The 25000-nt window shown below is 42.7% G+C and overlaps 2 protein-coding genes across 3 annotated transcripts in view; both read right to left on the reverse strand.

Annotated features, from left to right (window-relative positions):
* mcrs1 (microspherule protein 1) overlaps nt 1-8738 on the reverse strand; it is a 21671-nt gene extending 12933 nt beyond the window's left edge. For both annotated transcript variants that reach the window (XM_080791794.1, XM_080791793.1), the window contains exons 1-5: nt 8570-8738; nt 6521-6669; nt 5487-5625; nt 4785-4949; nt 1345-1454 (exon numbers count right to left, since the gene is read on the reverse strand). In XM_080791794.1, coding sequence (XP_080647920.1) covers nt 1345-1454; nt 4785-4949; nt 5487-5625; nt 6521-6669 — 563 coding nt within the window. In that variant the 5' untranslated portion in view covers nt 8570-8738. The remainder of the gene's footprint in view (nt 1-1344; nt 1455-4784; nt 4950-5486; nt 5626-6520; nt 6670-8569) is intronic.
* Nucleotides 8739-15630: 6892 nt separating this feature from the next.
* The window catches only part of cyp27b1 (cytochrome P450, family 27, subfamily B, polypeptide 1), a gene marked incomplete at its 5' end in the record, with an annotated part of 18722 nt that continues 9352 nt past the window's right edge, over nt 15631-25000 (reverse strand). The window contains 6 exons of the mRNA XM_080793097.1: nt 15631-15769; nt 16710-16907; nt 19315-19396; nt 20609-20775; nt 22645-22808; nt 24288-24488. Coding sequence (XP_080649223.1) covers nt 15650-15769; nt 16710-16907; nt 19315-19396; nt 20609-20775; nt 22645-22808; nt 24288-24488 — 932 coding nt within the window. The 3' untranslated portion in view covers nt 15631-15649. The remainder of the gene's footprint in view (nt 15770-16709; nt 16908-19314; nt 19397-20608; nt 20776-22644; nt 22809-24287; nt 24489-25000) is intronic.

A 25000-nucleotide genomic window follows, 5' to 3' on the forward strand; every position in this document is an offset into this window, starting at 1 on the left:
TTTAGGGGGTATTTAGGGGCATTACATAGAGGTAAACACCCCGGGGGTATTTAGGGGCATTACATAGAGTTAAACACCCCGGGGGTATTTAGGGGGTATTTAGGGGCATTACATAGAGTTAAACACCCCGGGGGTATTTAGGGGGTATTTAGGGGCATTACATAGAGTTAAACACCCCGGGGGTATTTAGGGGGTATTTAGGGGCATTACATAGAGGTAAACACCCCGGGGGTATTTAGGGGGTATTTAGGGGCATTACATAGAGGTAAACACCCCGGGGGTATTTAGGGGGTATTTAGGGGGTATTTAGGGGCATTACATAGAGGTAAACACCCCGGGGGTATTTAGGGGGTATTTAGGGGCATTACATAGAGTTAAACACCCCGGGGGTATTTAGCGATTTGCAGCAACGGAGGACATTTAGCGACGCACCAGGCGCCATCTTGGATGTGGCTGAAGTAGCTAGATGTAGCTAGATGTAGCCAAAACACCCCGAGGTGTTGATCGACAACAACGGGAGGTATGATTAATTCTAACGCGACTAGCGACGGCAGCGCAGAATTGGACGGAGTGATTTAGATCAAGAGTTATTCACGTTTTAAGATTCTTTCCTCTCATCCACTAAAATGGAGCGGGAGCACTTTGGATGACGTCCCAACCGGACATGACATTGACTGTGGAGCAACAGACCCTCCCAGCCTGTGGAGCAACAGACGCTCCCAGCCTGTGGAGCAACAGACGCTCCCAGCCTGTGGAGCAACAGACGCTCCCAGCCTGTGGAGCAACAGACGCTCCCAGCCTGTGGAGCAACAGACGCTCCCAGCCTGTGGAGCAACAGACGCTCCCAGCCTGTGGAGCAACAGACGCTCCCAGCCTGTGGAGCAACAGACGCTCCCAGCCTGTGGAGCAACAGACGCTCCCAGCCTGTGGAGCAGCAGACGCTCCCAGCCTGTGGAGCAACAGACGCTCCCAGCCTGTGGAGCAACAGACGCTCCCAGCCTGTGGAGCAACAGACGCTCCCAGCCTGTGGAGCAACAGACGCTCCCAGCCTGTGGAGCAACAGACGCTCCCAGCCTGTGGAGCAACAGACGCTCCCAGCCTGTGGAGCAACAGACGCTCCCAGCCTGGGCGCTATTTGATAGGACGCAGACCGCCGTTTATGCCGCTCAGGGTGTTAAAAAAGGATGATCTTACTTTGAAATGACAGGGTCGCAGAGCTCTTACTTTGAAATGACAGGGTGGCAGAGCTCTTACTTTGAAATGATAGGGTGGCAGAGCTCTTACTTTGAAATGACAGGGTGGCAGAGCTCTTACTTTGAAATGACAGGGTGGCAGAGCTCTTACTTTGAAATGACAGGGTCGTAGAGCAGAGCGTACCAACGCTCCTTGATCTCCCGTAAGGTGAAACGACAGCTGAACTTCACCCCGAGATGCACCGACGTCAGGTCTGTGGTCTGAAACAAAACAAACGCACCCAACAGGTCAGGTCTGTGGTCTGAAACAAAACAAACGCACCCAACAGGTCAGGTCTGTGGTCTGAAACAAAACAAACGCACCCAACAGGTCAGGTCTGTGGTCTGAAACAAAACAAACGCACCCAACAGGTCAGGTCTGTGGTCTGAAACAAAACAAACGCACCCAGGTCAGGTCTGTGGTCTGAAACAAAACAAACGCACCCAACAGGTCAGGTCTGTGGTCTGAAACAAAACAAACGCACCCAACAGGTCAGGTCTGTGGTCTGAAACAAAACAAACGCACCCAGGTCAGGTCTGTGGTCTGAAACAAAACAAACGCACCCAGGTCAGGTCTGTGGTCTGAAACAAAACAAACGCACCCAACAGGTCAGGTCTGTGGTCTGAAACAAAACAAACGCACCCAGGTCAGGTCTGTGGTCTGAAACAAAACAAACGCACCCAGGTCAGGTCTGTGGTCTGAAACAAAACAAACGCACCCAACAGGTCAGGTCTGTGGTCTGAAACAAAACAAACGCACCCAGGTCAGGTCTGTGGTCTGAAACAAAACAAACGCACCCAGGTCAGGTCTGTGGTCTGAAACAAAACAAACGCACCCAACAGGTCAGGTCTGTGGTCTGAAACAAAACAAACGCACCCAGGTCAGGTCTGTGGTCTGAAACAAAACAAACGCACCCAGGTCAGGTCTGTGGTCTGAAACAAAACAAACGCACCCAACAGGTCAGGTCTGTGGTCTGAAACAAAACAAACGCACCCAGGTCAGGTCTGTGGTCTGAAACAAAACAAACGCACCCAGGTCAGGTCTGTGGTCTGAAACAAAACAAACGCACCCAACAGGTCAGGTCTGTGGTCTGAAACAAAACAAACGCACCCAGGTCAGGTCTGTGGTCTGAAACAAAACAAACGCACCCAGGTCAGGTCTGTGGTCTGAAACAAAACAAACGCACCCAACAGGTCAGGTCTGTGGTCTGAAACAAAACAAACGCACCCAACAGGTCAGGTCTGTGGTCTGAAACAGTGGTCCAGGGACCACCAGTGGTCCTTGAGGGGGTTCCAGGTGGTCCCCAGCTAAATGAAGGACAGTTGGTAACCAAATGGACCCTTGCACATCTGTAACTCTTCTTAACACGTAACATTTGTACATTTTTATTAGGAAGAAAACCCGGACTGAAAACACACTGTTAAATCTGTAAGAGCACCTTGGATTGATAATGAAATTAAAGACGGCGTGGCTTTAAGAAATGCTGCTAAGAAAAAGGCAAGTGAATCTGGCAGTCTGGCTGACTGGCAGATCTACTGTAAATCAAGAAATAATGTTACAGAAATGAATAGGAAGAAAAATAAATGTTATTATCAAACGAAATAAATGAAATGAAATCAAATGGGACAGTGAAATGCTGTGGAAAACCTTTAACAATGCTCTGGGTAGGGCTTCCTCCTTCATTGAGGTGGACGGGGCTTTTATCACTAAGCCATTATGACATAGCTCAATACTTTAACAACTTTTTCACCAGCAAAGTAGAAAGGTTAAGAAAGGATATGTCTTGTAATGATGTGCATTGTGTTTCCTCTATGTCAGACTAAATTATGAATAACACACAGTGAGAAGTCTGCAGGCCTGGATAACCTTGATGGCAAGTTACTGCAGCTCGCTGTACACCTGGTAACTAATACACCTGGTAACTAATACACCTGGTAACTAATACACCTGGTAATACACCTGGTAACTAATACACCTGGTAACTAATACACCTGGTAATACACCTGGTAACTAATCCACCTGGTAATACACCTGGTAACTAATACACCTGGTAACTAATACACCTGGTAACTAATACACCTGGTAATACACCTGGTAACTAATCATATTCCTTCCACAAATATGGAAGGAAGCTAAAGTTATTCCAATACCAAAAGATTCTAAAAAAAACATGTTTGTCCATGATTAGGAGATGTGCTGAGTTTTTAACTCCAACTTCTGCTGTCCAGGTCATCCAGGCACTAGTGGTGATATCCCACCTTGACTATTGTCCAGTTGTGTGGTCCAATGCAGCTAAAAAGGACCTGCGTAAATTACAAATAGCCCAGAATAAGGCAGCACTGTTAAATCATCAGAAGCTGTCATGGCTGTTGGTGGAGCAGAGATTAGCTGCCAGTCTGGCTGGATTTTTTTTAGGAACATTTGTTCAAATAAAAAACCAACATGCTTATATAAAAATATTCATTATACCAGTGATAGACATATACATAATACCAGACATGTTGCAATGGGTCGATTTACAGTGCCTTAAAGCCAAGAACTGATGCAATGAAGAATACAGTCATGTACAGGGCAATGACTTTATGGAACTCTCTACCAGAACGCATCACAGACATTAAGGGTAAAAGGCATTTTAACAAAAGACTGAAGGACTTTTTATATATATATATATATATATATATATATATATATGGTAAATTGTAATTCTGTTTATGTCAATATACCAGTTAATGTAATCTAGAGTGAATGCACTAACCGTGGTTGTTATGCTTTAATGTATTTATTTTGTGATATCTGTAATGTTGTTTTTATTTCAATTTTTGTATGTATATTATTCTGTGAGGACCCCAGGAAGAATAGCCGTTGCCAGGTGTAACAGCTAATGGGGATCCTAAATAAACTTCATTCAGGTGTAACAGCTAATGGGGATCCTAAATAAACTATTCATACAGGTGTAACAGCTAATGGGGATCCTAAATAAACTATTCATACAGGTGTAACAGCTAATGGGGATCCTAAATAAACTATTCATACAGGTGTAACAGCTAATGGGGATCCTAAATAAACTTCATTCAGGTGTAACAGCTAATGGGGATCCTAAATAAACTATTCATTCAGGTGTAACAGCTAATGGGGATCCTAAATAAACTATTCATTCAGGTGTAACAGCTAATGGGGATCCTAAATAAACTTCATTCAGGTGTAACAGCTAATGGGGATCCTAAATAAACTAAACTGGATCTGTGGATCCGCATCTTCAAATAGTCAAATCAACAGGAAGTTAACATTTTTACCATAACCCTAAAACCACTTGAATTTTATAATAATAATAATAATATATTATATTATTATTAACATATTATTATTATATATTATATTATCTGAATCCACTTTGTTTGTGTTTGTTTACGTAGTAAAAGAGTGACTTTGAGAGCAGCTGTTTCAGCTACAATGTAAGTCAATGAGGAGCTGTTTCAGCTACAATGTAAGTCAATGAGGAGCATATTTTGAATTATTCATTTCTAATCACTGGAGCAATTTGTTTCACTCACCTGTAGCACAGCGTTAATTAGCAGCAGGTCGTCGGTAGGCTTCCACCTGCCCAGGTCTTTAGTGACCTGTAACGGCTGTTTGCTCTTCTTCATTCTCTTGCTGATTGGGGGCGGAGTCACCACCATGGCTAGGGGCGGGGTCAGACCCGTGCTGGATTTGGTCACCTGACAGGAAGAGCATGATGAAGGTGGATATTAATTAACCCATTTTGGGGCGGGAACCCCTTTTGGTGTTAGCATTATGTTATGCTTTAGCTATTGAAAAACAGCAGATCTACAAACTCATAGCGCGCCACCGAGTGGCGCGCTACGAGCTTGTAGGTCTGCTGTTTTAGAAAAACAGCTACTGCTGTTGTCCTGCGACGTCCCCTTATCGTTCACTAAACTCACCCCACACACACACAGCTACTGCTGTTGTCCTGCGACGTCCCCTTATCGTTCACTAAACTCACCCCACACACACACAGCTACTGCTGTTGTCCTGAGACGTCCCCTTATCGTTCACTAAACTCACCCCACACACACACACAGCTACTGCTGTTGTCCTGAGACGTCCCCTTATCGTTCACTAAACTCACCACACACACACACAGCTACTGCTGTTGTCCTGAGACGTCCCCTTATCGTTCACTAAATTTGGAAACTTTAAATTGGTGGTTTGGATTGGCTCTAACCTCCCCTGAGCAGCCGATTGGCTCGTACCTTTTGTTTGGACGAGAGGTCGCCGCCCCCAGTGCAGCGGATTGGCTGATCGATGACGGGCGGTCCTTTCACTCTGCTGGAGGACTTGACCAGGCTGCTCTCCACCAGCTCATCGTCAAACTTCTTCCTCTTGATGGACCTGAGGAACAATGACAGCTGTCAATCACCACTACTGTACAACTAGGTTCCATAACACCTCAACAGTGCCACAGGCTGATCACCTCCATGCCACGCCCCCATTGATGAAATAATTTGTTCAAAAGTAGCCCAGACCAAGTATCAACTGCATACATTAACCCATTTAGGCCTGACCTCGAAATTTAAAGAAATTATTCTAAATCCTCCAGTTTTTTTAAATAAATACTTTCACGATTTAAAAAAAAATAGCAGACCTACAAGCTCGTAGCGCGCCACTCGGTGGCGCGCTATGATCTTGTAGATATGCTATTTTTCAATAGCTAAATTATAACATAATGTTTAAAACACCAAAAGACCAAAGACCAAATATCATCATAGATTAAAACAATTTTTTTTTTTTAAATACTAATTGAAAATATAAGAAAGTTTCATTTTACGCCTACTGACTGAGTGGCAAAAAACGACTTTCTTGTATCTTGTATGAAAGCCATGACCCGGAAACAATCTACTAAAAAAAGTTGACTTTATATTGCTAGCTTACATTGCGATCATTTTAATTCATACGATATATGATCCAAAAAGCGTTCATATTTTGCGGGAGAGACGGATGAGGAGCAGAAATGAAGCGCCAGCATATCGATCATCACCAGGGAGAGCGCCCTGGATTAGGAGATACGAGTCATTCTTTCCGCTGCGCTAACATGTAAGTCAACGGCTAATATGAGCCCAGAGCGTTAGCATACGGCAGCCGAAAGGCTGAATATTCTTATCTCGCCCGGTATCATTGAGGATGCGCTAGGACGTCCGGCGACGTCTAAGGCTCAGCTCGTTTTGAATCCTTAGAACGCCCAGGGACGTCTTACGTACAGAAACCGTTTTTAATAATGAACTCCAACCTGGAGGAACTCCTGCGTTTGGGAACGACTCCTCCTCCTCCTCCTCCACAGAACGCCTGTCCCGACGTCCTCTTCACCTCCTTTATCACCAGCGAATCCTCATCCTCCGAGCGGCTCTGAGCCCCGCCCACCGATGCACCTGCCTGCATCTAGACAATGTGATAGGCAGAGAGAAATGTCAGTCATAGAGAAATGTCAGTCATATTGGCCTCGTGTCCCCTAGGGTAGGTACCCTCATAAAACACATGCAGTAATCATGGTCACTAAACTGCCTCCCCCTGGCCAGCCGGGGCGCCTGATGGAGGGGAAAGGAACTGGTCTCTATACTGCCTCCCCCTGGCCAGCCGGGGCGCCTGATGGAGGGGAAAGGAACTGGTCGGAATAACGTGTTCCTTCCACGCGCTACGTCCAACCAGGGAAACTCCCCCCTGTCAGGTGTAAAGGAGCAACTTGGACACTCAGGCATGAAGGAAGCACGAGTTCAAGTCCGTTGCTCTCCCCAGGTTGGTGGAGGGTGTGTAGAGCCCAGGATCACATTAGATAATTTACTCTGGGGTGAAAAATGGGTTACAAAATCGTGGGATAAAAAATTATATATAAGAAAAAAGCCATATATATAAATTATATATTGGTCTCAAAATTATACAGATTATTGAATCGGTTTTCACCAGCCAAAAATAAATACATTTCATTTGTGTACTCATTCAGTACTCATTCAGTTGTGAAAACAGACACTTGGAAAAGAGAATAGGCTATTTATTGATTGATTACTTTATTAACAGGCTTTGAACCAATGCCATCATTAGAAAGAAGAAAATATAGGCAGGAGACAACACTATTTGTTTTGTTTTTCTTCTTATAAATTAAATCGGCCCAAAACATTGTGTTCATTGTCATGATTTGTCACGATCCGAGTTGGCTTTGTCCGCGGCGTAACCGTCTTTAAATAAATACTTATGAAAATCCTATGGGAGAAATGCATTGCATTTCATTTCCTGCGACGCTCTATAGGGCATATAGGCTTGTTTCCACTGTGGTCCTCTGTATAATATCAGAATGGGTCAGAATCGGTATGGGCAGGTATGACCCTGCAGATGATCGGAGATCGGATATCGGTCATAATTTCATAATCGTGACCCCTAATAGAAATAGAAATGCCATGAAATGGGGGTCCGTAGACTAATTCATGTCAAACTGGGGGTCCTTGAAATTAAACGGGTTGAGAATCACTGCTAGAGCTTGGGGGTCTCTGGCATATCTTTTCAAATGGGGGTCCTTGACATGACAAAGTTTGGGGACCACTTCTTTGCAGAATCTCTCCTAATGGTACCAACATCGTGTTATCTCTCCTAATGGTACCAACATCAATATAATTGTGGACAAAATCTAATCCAACGATAACAAAATATTCTTTCGTTTTGGGTCTGAGAGGCTAAATGTCATCAAATGGTGGTCCGTGGCTCAAATGGGTCTGAGAGGCTAAATGTCATCAAATGGTGGTCCGTGGCTCAAATGGGTCTGAGAGGCTAAATGTCATCAAATGGTGGTCCGTGGCTCATAGGGTGCTTCCCGGCTCAAATGCCAAAGAGTGAATAAATGGACCAGTGATATAAACAAAGGGCCAAAAGGCCATCCGTTTAAACTAAAAGCCGTTGTTTACGTGATAATGTTTATGTTTATGTTTATTTATCTGATATGGACATAACAATCACATTGCTCATTGCACAATTGTACAACTTGTAGATGCATCGTGTACAGTGTATACGATGATGCATCTACAAGTAATAACAACAACATGGCCTTAATGCTAATGTTAGGCCATCTAGCGACACATTCTGGCACCAACAACACTTGAAACAAGATGAACAAAAAGACGTTAATGGTAGAATAATACAATGTTCACCATACATACTGTAATATGAATTATAGTGTTGTTGAAACTCCACTACAGAGGTCTGTTTGCTGCTAGCTGCTTATCCTGTTAGCTGGTTAGCATGATGCTAACATCATTCCAGTGGGAGAATGTTTTAGTTTTAGGTAAAAACTCACCTTTTAGTTCCTCTCCTGTTTATTCCGTTCTGTTATATCCTGTTTATATCCTTCGCTATGAAATGGTATGAATTAAATAGCGCTGCTAATCATATAATATATACAAACAGGCGTCGTTGGCTTCGTTAGCTTAGCAACATTAGATAACGACTACATACTGTGTGTGTAAAAACAGCTAGCAACAACATTAGCCACCTAGCGGAGGGTTGCCAGATTGCGGGAGAGAAACAAGCAGCCAGGTCTATGAGAACAAGGCAGAAAGAACAATCGACGCGTTGTGAGTTTGTAGATTCTTATTCATTAATAAAACCTGAATACTTCAATACTTCACATAATCAATCAATTAATCAATCAGAATCACTGGTTTAAACGACATTAGGAAACTACACTTTAGAAACAATTGCCTATATAAAAAAAACAAAATACCCCCAAAAACCGCACTCCACAACTACCAATTTACTTCAAAGTTTGATGTTGTTGCTTGCGGTAAATATGCCATTATATCACCATGTTTATTCCTTTATTTCATTATTTTATTTTGTATTTATCTTTTTTTTTTTTTTTTTGTACTCACTGTATAGGACGTAGTATTTTGATAATGTGTATGATTGGATTCAAAGCCAAAATACCATATTTTGCTTTCTTTTAGCTTTTGGAGCAGTGGTCTGTGGTCCTCAAAACCTTCTCATCAGGAACCCCCAGATTCATATGGATTTTGGCCGCTATGCCCATACATGGCTATACCCATGGACATATATATGGCTATACTACCCATTCTACATACTGTGAAATATAATGAAATGTACCCATTCTGCATACTGTGAAATATAATGAAATGTACCCATTCTACATACTGTGAAATATAATAAAATGTACCCATTCTACATACTGTGAAATATAATGAAATCATTGAAATGTACCCAATCGACACACTGTGAAATATAATAAAATTTACCCATTCTACATACTGTGAAATATAATAAAATGTACCCATTCATACTGTGAAATATAATGAAATGTACCCATTCTACATACTGTGAAATATAATGAAATGTACCCATTCTACATACTGTGAAATATAATGAAATGTACCCATTCTACATACTGTGAAATTAAATATAATAAAATGTACCCATTCTACACACTGTGAAATATAATGAAATGTACCCATTCTACATACTGTGAAATATAATAAAATGTACCCATTCTACACACTGTGAAATATAATAAAATGTACCCATTCTACATACTGTGAAATATAATGAAATGTACCCATTCTACATACTGTGAAATATAATGAAATGTACCCATTCTACATACTGTGAAATATAATAAAATGTACCCATTCTACATACTGTGAAATATAATTAAATGTACCCATTCTACATACTGTGAAATATAATGAAATGTACCCATTCTACATACTGTGAAATATAATGAAATGTACCAATTCTACACACTGTGAAATATAATGTTCAACACATCAATCAATCAATCAAAAAATTGTTATTATTATTATTATTATTATTAATAATAATATTAATATTATAGGTGTTTATAATATTATAATATGTAAGTGCTCAGATAGTCTGTGGTAGAATTTACATTATTTCTCCTCATTCTAAGACCCATTTGCAAAAAATAAGCCAAATCTAGGGCTTTGCTGCCATCCTGTGGTGTTAATGGAGAATTGCAGAATATACATTTCTACATGAATGGATGTTAATGAGCGCCATGAAAAATATAAAAAATAACAATAACAGTAACGATATTAAATATGTATGGGTTTTAAAGACGTTCTAAAACATGACGATTTCATTTGATACGACATTAATAACAATAATAGTAACGATATTAAATGTTTATGGGTTTTAAAGACGTTCTAAAACATCATGATACATGTTTGTTTCATTAGCGCTGTTAAAACACCGCCAGAAACCATGAGACCACTTCCGTCCGCTCTAAAAAATAAACCAGTCGGTCCGTTAAGTAACACGGTTATAACTATAAGAGCACTTCCGCCTACTCTTCAAATTAATACCAGTCGGTCCGTTAAGTGACACGGTTATAACGATAAGAGCACTTCCGCCTGCTCTTCAAATTAAAACCAGTTGGTCCGTTAAGTGACACGGTTATAACGATAAGAGCACTTCCGCCTGCTCTTCAAATTAAAACCAGTTGGTCCGTTAAGTGACACGGTTATAACAATAAGAGCACTTCCGCCTGTAAGAGAAACAAGGAAGCTGTCTTTCTGCTGAAAACAACAGATCTACAACCTCACAACGAGTCTCATCGGCGACGCCTCGTGGGCTTGTAGATCTGCTATTTTCGCTTGTTAGCCGGATTCTCAAATGATGTAAAAACCAAGTCGTGCGTTTTTATAAACTTTGTGTATTTAAATCGACAATTGTTTTAAATAATGTTCTATCATTTAGTTTAACAAATAAACATTTAATTTAATTAAACGCATTAAATGCTCTAATAATGTACCGTACTGTAATTTAATATGATGTACTGAAATGCGCGGTGGTGTAATGACCACATGCATCCGCAGAGCGGCGCTAATGTACCGTACCGGAATGTAAATGCAGTGGCTTTTACCCATAGACATATACAATTTACAATTTACAATTTAGGCATTTATCAGACGCTCTTAATCCAGAGCGGTAAAGCAAGAACAAAAAAGCATGGGAATACATCACATAAAAACAAGCTAAGAAAGTAACAGTGGAATATCTATATAATGAAACTATACATATAAACTATACATATATACTATGACGTGCTATGACTACATACAATGCAATTATAGTGCTGTCTACAGACTGTTTTTAGATACAGAAAACACACCAATATCCTTAAAACACTGTTTTTAGATACAGAAAGCACACCTGAAAAGGTGGGTTTTCAGACTACGGCGGAAGATTGGGAGTGATGCTGCAGTTCTGACTGCGATGGGAAGTGCATTCCACAGTTTTGTTGCCATATATGGGTATACCCATAGACATTATGACTATACACATAGACATATATATCTATGGCTATACAGGGAACCCCAGTAGCAAAGAGTTGATTGGGCAGCGGTGGCCGAACGGTTTGCGGAGCGGTCTTGATACCGGAAGGTCGCCACTAGTTCGCATCCCCGGACCGGCACGTTAAAATGACTGAAGTGCCCTCGAGCAAGGCATTGAACCCCTACCATGAAATGTTCTATGAGCAGGGTGTGGCTCCACTTCCCTGGGTAAATAAAGAACGTTGCTTTGCTTTGAGGTTAAAAGACTGCTGGGAATTAAAAGAAAGAAATGAAAAGTCATGTATAATGTTTGTTGTGGAAAGGAAATGTTCTTTAATAATATAATGGGGGAAGTGCAGGACACAGAACATTCATACAAAATGACAACTTGATCATTTAATAACACTGATGTAAACATTTAAGTTTCAAAATATTCCTCAACAAACAAATGGACCCCAACCAACGTGAGGCCCTTTGAGCACCTTTTGTACACAGTAACAGTTTCAAATGTTTAAAAAACTTGAATAAATACACAATTCTCGTGTCCAATATTATGTTTACAAAATGTAATTGTAATATCAGGCATCAGTTTTCTAGATACTATAAAAATGCAACATTAAGATATAAATAAATACAGTGATTTTGCACCATAAACATTTTTAAAACAAACATCTGAATATAAGAAAAGCCTGAGTTTCAATGTGTTTTGGGGGTTTTCATCCTTTTCAACAGTTCATCCATTGATTTAAAACAGAATATTAAAAAGGGCTTAATACTGAAAATAGACGATCTACAAGCTCACACAACTCTGTCAATTAAACATTGTGAGTTCTGACCTGAGCACGTAGCAAGTTTACAATAAGCCCTGATGCTAGGACACTGTAGAGCTATAGACCCTGATGCTAGGACACTGTAGAGCTATAGACCCTGATGCTAGGACACGGTAGAGCTATAGACCCTGATGCTAGGACACTGTAGAGCTATAGACCCTGAAGCTAGGACACTGTAGAGCTCAATATAGTCCGCCAGTCAACAGGCTTCTTTTAGACCTGAGGACGATTCTACAAATGCCTTTTAAATCCTGACAGTTTTCATGAAAAACCTCATGTTTGTCAGTCGTTCTCAAACATTTTCATGTCAAGGACCCCCGCCGACCGCCAACTGAAAATATGTAGTTCCAGGGACCACCCTCAGAAGCAAAGATTTGAGTTAAAAAACGTTCTCTCTGAAGGAATATATATTCAAAGATTTGCGCTACATTTTCACGAAAAAAAAAAAAAAAGCAGACCTACGAGCTTGTAGATCTGTACGAAAGAATGCACACCAAAAGGCCCAGAATGGTTTAATCTAAACTAAAGTAAACGACATTTGGTATATCGTTTTTTTCTTGGCCTCCTAGTTTGACATCACATGTTATGTTACTTAAAGCATAATGAAAGTGACATTGCTGCCTTATATGTTAATGGTATGTTCACATAATAAACCTCAACAAATGCTGACAGTCGGTCAGCAAGTTGATTCATGAATGTTTGTAACTATACAATATTTTAGGTCAATAAAAAAGACTATATACCAAATTTCCCACTCCACACCCCCGGCTGCCAGACTACTAGATAAGAATGTAGTCTCAGCAGGTCATCACAGTTGGAACTATTGTGATTAGAATGATCAATTAATAAGTGATCAGTGTTTCAGCTCGAATGGACATTTGCTGCTAACACATACATAAAAAAACAATAGAGTCCACCAGAGGGCACTACTACCCCTGTGTTCCAAGAATAAACACACCACCCTGGATGTTTTACTGAATAATATCAGTTGAAAAAGTACACATTTATCCAAAGAGTAAGAAAATAAATTAAAAATTCTCCAAACACAAGACGTTGAGCTCTGTAAAGCGCTCTGTGTAAAGCGCTCTGTGCATAGAAAAGAGCTATACAAATGCAATCCATTATAAAAGGTGATCCACAGTGGGTTAGGTTAGGTTTAGGGTTAGGTGTTGTACTATTACAAAAAACAATCTAAAACTAGAACTGCACTCTTTCGAGTGCATACTTGCTTGTTGCACACTAGTAGGCCATAAATGGCCTAGGCCTACTAGTGTGCAAACAGAGTGCGCAAGTACTGTTGACCGCTACAAACTGTCAAATCTCAGCTTCTCTGTGAAGGAACGTTTGAAATGTTGAATTATTAGGTTTAGCTATTTGCTACCTACCTACTTTATGCATGTAAAAAGTAGTATTATGAAGTATGGTACAAGTTTCTATCTATAAAAGAAATACAGTTTTATTGATTTAGAATTATTCTGGATCCCTTTTTAGTTTCTCAAAGAAAAATAAATCATCGATATCTGATGAATAAAAAGGTATATAAACTGAAATAAAAAATGTTATCACGTATACAGTATCATTATTTAATTATTTATTTTAAATGCTCAATTGCTTTAAATGTACTTAATCTTGGACTATAGTGATATTAATACTAAATGCCTCTGTGTATAATCTATATGTAATTTGTAAGTTGATTAGCGGTATACTGTGGTTACTTTGCGCCACTTTTGTTGCGTATGCACCGTCCCAGCATATGACGTCAGGGTAACTGGTATAACTAGCTCTCAATGATGACGTAATAAAGATGTGGATTAAAGGACCCAATCCCAGGGTGTAATTGGTTTTCGATGGTGACGTAATGACGATATGTTTTAGTGTCGGGAGGATTAAAGGTAATGCTCCCATGTATACATGTATGTAATCTGACACCACTGCCGTATCAGGCACAAGTAGTCATTACGTCATTTGCTGGCACGGCGCATACACATCAAACCGCGACCTGGACGCAAACTATTACTTGTGCGTGTAATAAAGTGAACAGAGATGTCCTAACTCTCCTGCATGCGTGACATCTGGTCGTCCCGGATTAGTAAGAAGTTCAAAGTAAAAATATTCAGGACGACCGTCATTCTACTCTATGGCTCTGAGACATGGACACTTTCAAAGAAATGAGAGGAACGGCTGGATGGCACTTACACCCGCCTTCTAATGAGAGAAACGGCTGGATGGCACCTACACCCTCCTTCTGATGAGAGAAACGGCTGGATGGCACTTACACCCGCCTTCTACCGAGAGAAACGGCTGGATGGCACTTACACCCGCCTTCTACCGAGAGAAACGGCTGGATGGCACTTACACCCACCCGCCTTCTAATGAGAGAAACGGCTGGATGGCACTTACACCCACCTTCTAATGAGAGAAACGGCTGGATGGCACTTACACCCGCCTTCTACCGAGAGAAACGGCTGGATGGCACTTACACCCACCCGCCTTCTGATGAGAGAAACGGCTGGATGGCACTTACACCCGCCTTCTACCGAGAGAAACGGCTGGATGGCACTTACACCCACCCGCCTTCTGATGAGAGAAACGGCTGGATGGCACTTACACCCGCCTTCTACTGAGAGGAACGGCTGGATGGCACTTACACCCGCCTTCTACTGAGAGAAACGGCTGGATGGCACTTACACCCTCCTTCTAATGAGAGAAACGGTTGGATGGCACTTACACCCTCCTTCTACTGAGAGGAACGGCTGGATGGCACTTACACCCTCCTTCTACTGAGAGAAACGGCTGGATGGCACTTACACCCTCCTTCTACTGAGAGAAACGGCTGGATGGCACTTACACCCGCCTTCTACTGAGAGGAACGGCTGGATGGCACTTACACCCTCCTTCTACTGAGAGAAACGGCTGGATGGCACTTACACCCGCCTTCTAATGAGAGAAACGGTTGGATGGCACTTACACCGCCTTGATGTCATCACTAGGGACACATGATGTCATCACTAGGGACACATGCATCAGTAAGCAGGGACTGGGGATGGCAATGACGGACCGGAAAGTCTGGCATGGCATTGTGAAATCCAACAGGAAGTCTGTCTGTCTGTCTGTCTGTCTGTCTGTCTGTCTGTCTGTCTGCCTGTCTGTCTGTCTGTCTGTCTGTCTGTCTGTCTGCCTGTCTGTCTGTCTGTCTGCCTGCCTGCCAGAGGTCAGAGGTCGGAGGTCAGGAGGAGGTCAGTGCTCAACAAACTGCAGGTTGATGACGCTCTCGGGAACCAGGAGTGTCCTCGTCATCGGTTTCACCGTAGCTCCGCCTCCCTCTGGGTCCGGCTTCACCTCGAACTCCGTCACGATCTGAAGAGACCAATCACAGACCAGAACAATCACATCCAATCACTAACCACGATCTGAAGAGACCAATCACAGACCAGAACAATCACATCCAATCACTAACCACGATCTGAAGAGACCAATCACAGACCAGAACAATCACATCCAATCTAGCACGAAAAGGAGCGACGCAGAATATTCTGATGATTTGTCAAAGGCAGGTGAGAAACGCTCTGAATCCAGACAGGGAATACCCTGAGGGTTCCTGGAGGGTACAGGAACACCCTGAGGGTTCCTGGAGGGTAGGAATACCCTGAGGGTTCCTGGAGGGTACAGGAACACCCTGAGGGTTCCTGGAGGGTAGGAATACCCTGAGGGTTCCTGGAGGGTAGGAATACCCTGAGGGTTCCTGGAGGGTACAGGAACACCCTGAGGGTTCCTGGAGGGTACAGGAACACCCTGAGGGTTCCTGGAGGGTAGGAATACCCTGAGGGTTCCTGGAGGGTAGGAACACCCTGAGGGTTCCTGGAGGGTAGGAACACCCTGAGGGTTCCTGGAGGGTAGGAACACCCTGAGGGTTCCTGGAGGGTAGGAATACCCTGAGGGTTCCTGGAGGGTCCAGGAATACCCTGAGGGTTCCTGGAGGGTACAGGAACACCCTGAGGGTTCCTGGAGGGTACAGGAACACCCTGCCTTATAATAATAATAATAATAATAAAATAAAGGCAGCCGATGGAGTCTGAAGTTCCAGACTAACATCCTGGCGTGGCCAGGCCAGGCTGAAGCCCATCGCACACCGTCTGCGGCGCCGCCTGGAAAATAGAACTGTGTTCTATCGGCGTGCCAGGCGACGCGGCGCGGCGGACGGAGCCGGTGTGCGTTAGGTTCATTGAAAATAATGGAGGCGGCCGTGTCCGCCGCGCGGCGCGGCGGACGCAGCCGGTGTGTGGTGGGCTTGACTCACCCTGGCGATGGCGAGATAGAGCTCCAGCTCGGCGATGCGTCGTCCGATGCAGCTGCGTTTCCCCACGCCGAACGGCACGGAGGCGTACGGGTGGTGGCAGCGCTCTCTGTTCAGCCAGCGGCGCGGGCGGAACGCGTCGGGCTCGGGAAACACAGACGCGTCGCGGGAGGTGGCGAAGTGGCACAGCGTGATCAGAGTCTGCGGGAAATGAATGAAAACAGGCGTTCTGAAATGATTCTAAAAATGACAGTTTTCATTCTGACCTGAGATCAGGTTCTAAAAATGTCTTCTACATCCTGACAGTTTTCATTCTGACCTGAGATCAGGTTAAAAAAATGTCTTCTATGTCAGTCGCTCTTCGATTAAAAAGAAAAAAAAAGCAGACCTACGAGCTTGTAGATCTGCTATTTTTCAATACCAAAATGGGTTCCCGCCCAAAATGGGTTAAGGTAATTTGGGCAGAAACCTTTGATCGTTACGGTACTTTCAGACGGGTACTTTAAGGTACTTTAGTTTCAGGCAAACGTTAGTCATCTGAAATGTTTCGTTTTAATTGACTAAATACCACACGTTCTTTGTTGTCTAAATGTGCAGTTGATGTAGTCAACTAACGCATTTTCAGCAGACCTTGATGGCGTCAGAATGCAGATTTATACTCAGCTGTGTAGCGAAAAAAGCAGATCTACATTACAATGATTTATACTCAGCTGTGTAGATCTACAGATCTACATTACAATGATTTATACTCAGCTGTGTAGATCTACAGATCTACATTACAATGATTTATACTCAGCTGTGTAGATCTACAGATCTACTACAATGCGATCTTAACATAATTTACAATTTACAATTTAGGCATTTATCAGACGCTCTTAATCCAGAGCGACTTACATTAAGCAAGAACAAAAAAAGCATGGGAATACATCACATAAAAGCATTTATCATGAAACATGCGTAAGCTAAGAACGTAACAGTGGAATATCTATATAATGAAACTATACATATAAACTATACATATATACTATACTATGCTATACATATGTACTATGGCGTGCTATGACTACATAAGGAGCTGAGTGATTGCTGATGCAACACACTCCATATTTGGATAGCGGGACAGACAGACACACACAGACAGACAGACAGACAGACAGACATGATCTGCTAGGTCTCATAGTAAGTGCTCACTGCGTTCGCAACAATGCAATTATAGTGCTGTCTACATAACATGCTATGAGTCTGTATCAAATGCTATCTAAGTCTAGAGAAATGGTATCTAAGGGTATGCTATCTAACATAATGGTTTCCATCACCATCAGGGCCAGCGCACCCCTGAAAGTACTTCATAAAATAAACCCACATGTGTTCCTAGCCAGCACCTGCCCCGCAAGGAGTGGACAACCCTCAACCGCCTGAGGACAGCTGTGGGACGTTCTGGTGCAGAAATGGGGTCTCACAGAAAGTGCCCAAATGTTTACTGCAGGACTGTGGAACACGTGCTGCCCAGATGCCCCATGTACCGTGGGTTAATTGACCTAGTCCTAGACAATGACACACTGGACATTCAGCTGCAACGGAGCTGAAGGTCTAAGGACTGCAGAAGAAGATAAACTAAACTAAAACTAGCTGATCTGCCGTTCTAGAAACAAGTCCACGTTCTGAATTCTGGGTTCTGGGAACTAGAACGTGTAACAGTTGCTCGTGGGCAGGAGACCAAATTAAGTTCTGAGAATCTTATCTGAACTGAACCTTATCTGAACTGAAACTAATCTGAAACGTTTCACAGCACGGTTCACTTTATTCTGGCTAGTGTAAAAAAGAGCTCAATACTTGATGATGCAAGCTACTGTCAAAGGGCAGTGGGTCTTCCAGCCAGAGTAAACTGTTGCCATGCATGCAGGTAGCAAGCATTCAAAGCTGTGGGTCGTCCAGCCAGAGTAAACTGTTGCCAATGCAAACATTAAAACCTGCCATCCAGAACTTATGTAAGGGATAATATCTGGCTCGTTGTTCGGGAGATAATTCACCGACAGGGAGTTTAACCCATTTTGGGGCGGGAACCCCTTTTGGTGTTAGCATTATGTTATGCTTTAGCTATTGAAAAAGAGCAGATCTATGCTATGCAATTTTCTTTTTAATCGTTAAAATGTGGCACAAATCATTGAATATATATTACATTTTTAACTAAAATATTTGCTTCTAGGGGGGTCCCTGGAACTACATATTTTCAGATGGGGGTCCGTGGCCCAATAGAGATAATTCTGGGGGTCCTTTACATGAAAAAGGTTGAGCACCACTGACATAGGAAAAAAAAAGGATTTAGAAGCCTTTTTTTTAATCGACCTCAGTCCAAAATGGGTTAATCACATTGTGAATTATCTCCCAATAATGACCATCTAGCCAGATATTATCCCGCTTATTACGATTTAAAAATCAAAAACAGATCTGCCACATTTGCTACTCATTTACCATAATAACAAAAACTTCAAATAATATGGAGATAAGAAGCGACCATAAATATAATCCTGAGTTGGACGTTGAGTCTTAGTTGGCCTAAGAGGTTTTTTACAAATCAAAAACATACTGTAAATAAAAACATACTCACGTTTTTAGGAATAATATAATCTCCAACTTGGATGTCTCTCTCTGTGATGACTCTGGCGTTGGCGGGAATGACGGGGTACAACCTGGGAAAGAAAGACTCGTTATAAATGACTAATAATAATTTATAACATTTATGAATGCATTTATACAAGCCTAACCCTGACCCAGGCAGGTACAACCTGGGAAAGCAAATAACCTCATTATAAAGAACATATGTGACTCTTTTTGATACAGAGACAGTCAATGTTTTTATCCAAAATGAGACTCTTCACATATGTCTGAAATCAGAGCTGAAATCAACATGTAAATATGAAATAAATGCTTAAACATGTAGCTAGGTGTAATGTTAGAGACCACAGAAGGCATGTAAAAATGAAATAAATGCTTAAACATGTAGCTAGGTGTAATGTTAGAGACCACAGAAGACATGTAAATATGAAATAAATGCTTAAACTTGTAGCTAGGTGTAATGTTAGAGACCACAGAAGACATGTAAATATGAAATAAATGCTTAAACATGTAGCTAGGTGTAATGTTTGACCACAGAAGTGAACCTTTCAAGCCTGTTTTCTCAACTCGCTGTTTCTCTGCAAGACATTACTCTATAAGCCATATCTCCACAACTGGTGGGTCAAACTGAACAAACAATATGTCCATTTGAAGCTATGATTCCCTGCTTTCACATGACATGAAAAAAGGAAAATGAAAAAAAAAAGTCAATGACTTAGCCTCAGTCAGAAGCGGTCGCATTTATAAATGCATTTACGCTGAATCCACAGCAGTGTTCATTTAATTTTAGTTCATTTCTATATTCTGATAGTTCTCGTTGCCATAAATAAAGTATAGAGTGTTTGTTCAGTTTGTTCAGTTAACCCATTTTAGGCGGGAACCCCTTTTGGTGTTAGCATTACGTTCTACGTTGTGCTTTAGCTATTGAAAAATAGCAGATCTAGGTCTGCTATTTTTTTTAAATCGAAGAACGACTGAAATGGAAACATAGCTTTTTCAGAAACCCGTCAGGATAGAAGACATTTTTTAGAATCTGATCTCAGGTCAGAATGGAAAACTGTCAGGATGTAGAAGAACATTTTTTGAATCTGATCTCAGGTCAGAATGGAAAACTGTCAGGATGTAGAAGAACATGTTTAGAATCTGATCTCAGGTCAGAATGGAAAACTGTCAGGATGTAGAAGAACATTTTTAGAATCTGATCTCAGGTCAGAATGGGTTAAAAGAACCACCATTCTTCTGTGCGTTAGAATCTGATCTCAGGTCAGAAGACAGGTGTAACGTACCTCAGGACCTCCCGTACCGTGGCCTTCAGGAGGGGCATCAGGGCCACGCTGGCGGCGTCGGCGGTGCGCCGTCCGTCCAGCACGGTCAGAACCTCCTGGCGGAGAGACGCCTGGAGGTCAGGATGTCGGGACAGCTCGTACAGCGTCCACGACAGAGTGCTGGAGATCTGGAACCAGGGGGGCAGTCAGACACATGTTTAACCAGGGGGGCAGTCAGACACATGTTTAACCAGGGGGGCAGTCAGACACATGTTTAACCAGGGGGGCAGTCAGACACATGTTTAACCAGGGGGGCAGTCAGACAGATATTTAACCAGGGGGGCAGTCAGACAGATATTTAACCAGGGGGGCAGTCAGACACATGTTTAACCAGGGGGGCAGTCAGACAGATGTTTAACCAGGGGGGCAGTCAGACAGATGTTTAACCAGGGGGGCAGTCAGACAGATATTTAACCAGGGGGGCAGTCAGACACATATTTAACCAGGGGGGCAGTCAGACAGATATTTAACCAGGGGGGGCAGTCAGACAGATATTTAACCAGGGGGGGCAGTCAGACACATGTTTAACCAGGGGGGCAGTCAGACACATGTTTAACCAGGGGGGCAGTCAGACAGATGTTTAACCAGGGGGGCAGTCAGACAGATATTTAACCAGGGGGGCAGTCAGACACATGTTTAACCAGGGGGGCAGTCAGACAGATATTTAACCAGGGGGGCAGTCAGACAGATATTTAACCAGGGGGGCAGTCAGACAGATATTTAACCAGGGGGGGCAGTCAGACAGATATTTAACCAGGGGGGGGCAGTCAGACACATGTTTAACCAGGGGGGCAGTCAGACACATGTTTAACCAGGGGGGCAGTCAGACAGATGTTTAACCAGGGGGGCAGTCAGACAGATATTTAACCAGGGGGGCAGTCAGACACATATTTAACCAGGGGGGCAGTCAGACAGATGTTTAACCAGGGGGGCAGTCAGACAGATATTTAACCAGGGGGGCAGTCAGACAGATATTTAACCAGGGGGGCAGTCAGACAGATATTTAACCAGGGGGGCAGTCAGACAGATATTTAACCAGGGGGGCAGTCAGACAGATATTTAACCAGGGGGGCAGTCAGACAGATATTTTGTGAAGCCACTAAGGAAATTAAAGTTCATATAATGGCCTGTTGTGGCGCTGTCATTGGACCCAGAAAAACCCATAGCCCCATAGAAGTCCATGTATTTGGGCCCAACTTCACCTAGACTGTATTACCTTAATAAACATGGTCATGAATACTTTCTTCTTCCAGTCACTAGTTTAAAGTCTCATTTCTCATGTCATAATATTCTTTTTGGAAAATTATGGTCCCATTGATTAAAAAAATGACCATAAAGTCGCGTATGTTCTGAGGGGCGTGGCTACCGTTACAGTCTATGAACGGGATTTCCCTCCCACTCGAGTCAAAATAAAAACCAACGGAGAAGAAGGGGGGAAGTCCCGCCTCGTTGTCTGGGCCAGCCAATGGGCCAGCTGGACCAAAACGGATCTAGAAAGATGGCGACTTCCATTGCAAGGACTGACAGGCTTCATTTTACGTTCATGTTAGACCCGGAGAACGCTTTGTCCATATTTTTTACAGTCTATGTCTGGAACGCACCGTTTGAATTTACAGTTTACATTTCAGGGCATTCAGTAGACGCTCTTAATCCAGAGCGAGGTTTTACAGCAAATGCATATAAAAAGTAATCTAGGATAACATAGTTAGTTAGTTAGTGAGTTAGTTGCTGCTATCTAGGATCATAATCTAGGATCATAATCTAGGATCATAATCTAGGATCATAATCTAGGATCATAATCTAGGATCATAATCTAGGATCATAATCTAGGATCATAATCTAGGATCAAAGGTAAACTAAGGAACTATCATCGGTCTAAAGGTCACTTTCAAACGGCCAGCGATTAACTCGTCTAGTAATGCATACTGTGTCACAGTGTGAGTATAAGTACTCACAGTGTGAGTATAAGTACTCACAGTGTGAGTATAAGTACTCACAGTGTCCACCCCCGCCAACAGCAGCTCGGTCACGTTGCTGTAAACCGTCTTCATGGGCAGTCCCGCCTGGGACAGGAAGTAGGTGATGTAGCGCCCCTCCACTTCCTGTCCACGCTCCATCCTCTCTGCTTCCTCCTTCAGACGCCGGTCGATGTGAACTTTACCTATGAGAGGTCAGAGGTCACACACAGGGTCAAAGGTCACACACAGGGTCAAAGGTCAGCAGCGTGAAAGGTTCACTTCTGTGGTCTCTAACATTACACCTATAGCTACATGTTTAAGCATTTATTTCATATTTACATGTCTTCTGTGGACTCTAACATTACACCTATAGCTACATTTTTAAGCATTTATTTCATATTTACATGTCTTCTGTGGTCTCTAACATTACACCTAGCTACATGTTTAAGCATTTATTTCATATTTACATGTCTTCTGTGGTCTCTAACATTACACAAAGCTACATGTTTAAGCATTTCTTTTATATTTATATTTCGATTTCAGCTCTGATATGTATGTCAGACATGCTCAGTATGTGAAGAGTCTGCCTGTGATATTAACTCATTTTGGATAAATAAATCAGTTTTTCTCCTCTCCTGAACACTTAGTCTTGTTTTCACCTCTCCTCAACAGTCAGTTTTGTTTTCTCCTCCTCAACACTTAGTCTTGTTTTCTCCTCTCCTCAACACTTAGTCTTGTTTTCTCCTCTCCTCAACACTTAGTCTTGTTTTCTCCTCTCCTCAACAGTTAGTCTTGTTTTCTCCTCTCCTCAACAGTCAGTCTTGTTTTCTCCTCTCCTCAACAGTTAGTCTTGTTTTCTCCTCTCCTCAACAGTTAGTCTTGTTTTCTCCTCTCCTCAACAGTCAGTCTTGTTTTCTCCTCTCCTCAACAGTTAGTCTTGTTTTCTCCTCTCCTCAACAGTCAGTCTTGTTTTCTCCTCTCCTCAACAGTTAGTCTTGTTTTCTCCTCTCCTCAACAGTTAGTCTTGTTTTCTCCTCTCCTCAACAGTTAGTCTTGTTTTCTCCTCTCCTCAACAGTTAGTCTTGTTTTCTCCTCTCCTGAACAGTTAGTCTTGTTTTCTCCTCTCCTCAACAGTTAGTCTTGTTTTCTCCTCTCCTGAACACTTAGTCTTGTTTTCTCCTCTCCTCAACAGTTAGTCTTGTTTTCTCCTCTCCTCAACAGTTAGTCTTGTTTTCTCCTCTCCTCAACAGTCAGTCTTGTTTTCTCCTCTCCTCAACAGTCAGTCTTGTTTTCTCCTCTCCTCAACAGTTAGTCTTGTTTTCTCCTCTCCTCAACAGTTAGTCTTGTTTTCTCCTCTCCTCAACAGTCAGTCTTGTTTTCTCCTCTCCTCAACAGTCAGTCTTGTTTTCTCCTCTCCTCAACACTTAGTCTTGTTTTCTCCTCTCCTCAACAGTTAGTCTTGTTTTCTCCTCTCCTCAACAGTTAGTCTTGTTTTCTCCTCTCCTGAACACTTAGTCTTGTTTTCTCCTCTCCTCAACACTTAGTCTTGTTTTCTCCTCTCCTCAACAGTTAGTCTTGTTTTCTCCTCTCCTCAACAGTCAGTCTTGTTTTCTCCTCTCCTCAACAGTCAGTCTTGTTTTCTCCTCTCCTCAACACTTAGTCTTTGCGACAGCTAAACTCACCGAACTGGAACATGTGGTCCCAGCAGGTGCAGAAGGTGTTCCAGGGTTTGGGGACCAGCGTGTGCAGCCAGCGAGGCATCGCCATGGTCAGCAGGGTCATCACAAACATGGTGTTGACGGACTGGATGAAACGCTCCGTGTCCTCTGGGACTATGGGGTCCAGACAGCCCACCCTGGACCCGAAGAGGACCGAGGAGATCCCTATAGAACACACACACACACACACACACACACACACACACACACACACACTCACACACACACACACACACACACACACACACACACACACACACACACACACACACACACTTGAGCTTGTAGATCTGCTATTTTCAGCATGCAACCAATTGATGATGATCTCTTGTCCCTTCTTAACATTTTAGTCTAGTTTTAATTTGTTGACGAAATTGTCAATATATTTAGTCTTTAGTTTTAGTCGTCGTAGCTTAGTTTCCATTTAGTTTGTCAGTGGAATAAGGTACTCAACGAAATCAACACTGACACACGCGCACACACACAGTCACACACACACACACACACACACACACACACACAGTCACACACACACACACACACACACACACACACACACACACACACACACACACACACACACACACACACACAGTCACACACACACACACACACAGTCACACACGCAAGCACGCACGCCCGCACTCACGCACACACAGTCACACACACACACACAC

This window comes from Protomyctophum bolini (assembly GCF_963924005.1).
Source record: "Protomyctophum bolini genome assembly, chromosome: 20".
In the NCBI taxonomy this organism is placed as follows: domain Eukaryota; kingdom Metazoa; phylum Chordata; class Actinopteri; order Myctophiformes; family Myctophidae; genus Protomyctophum; species Protomyctophum bolini.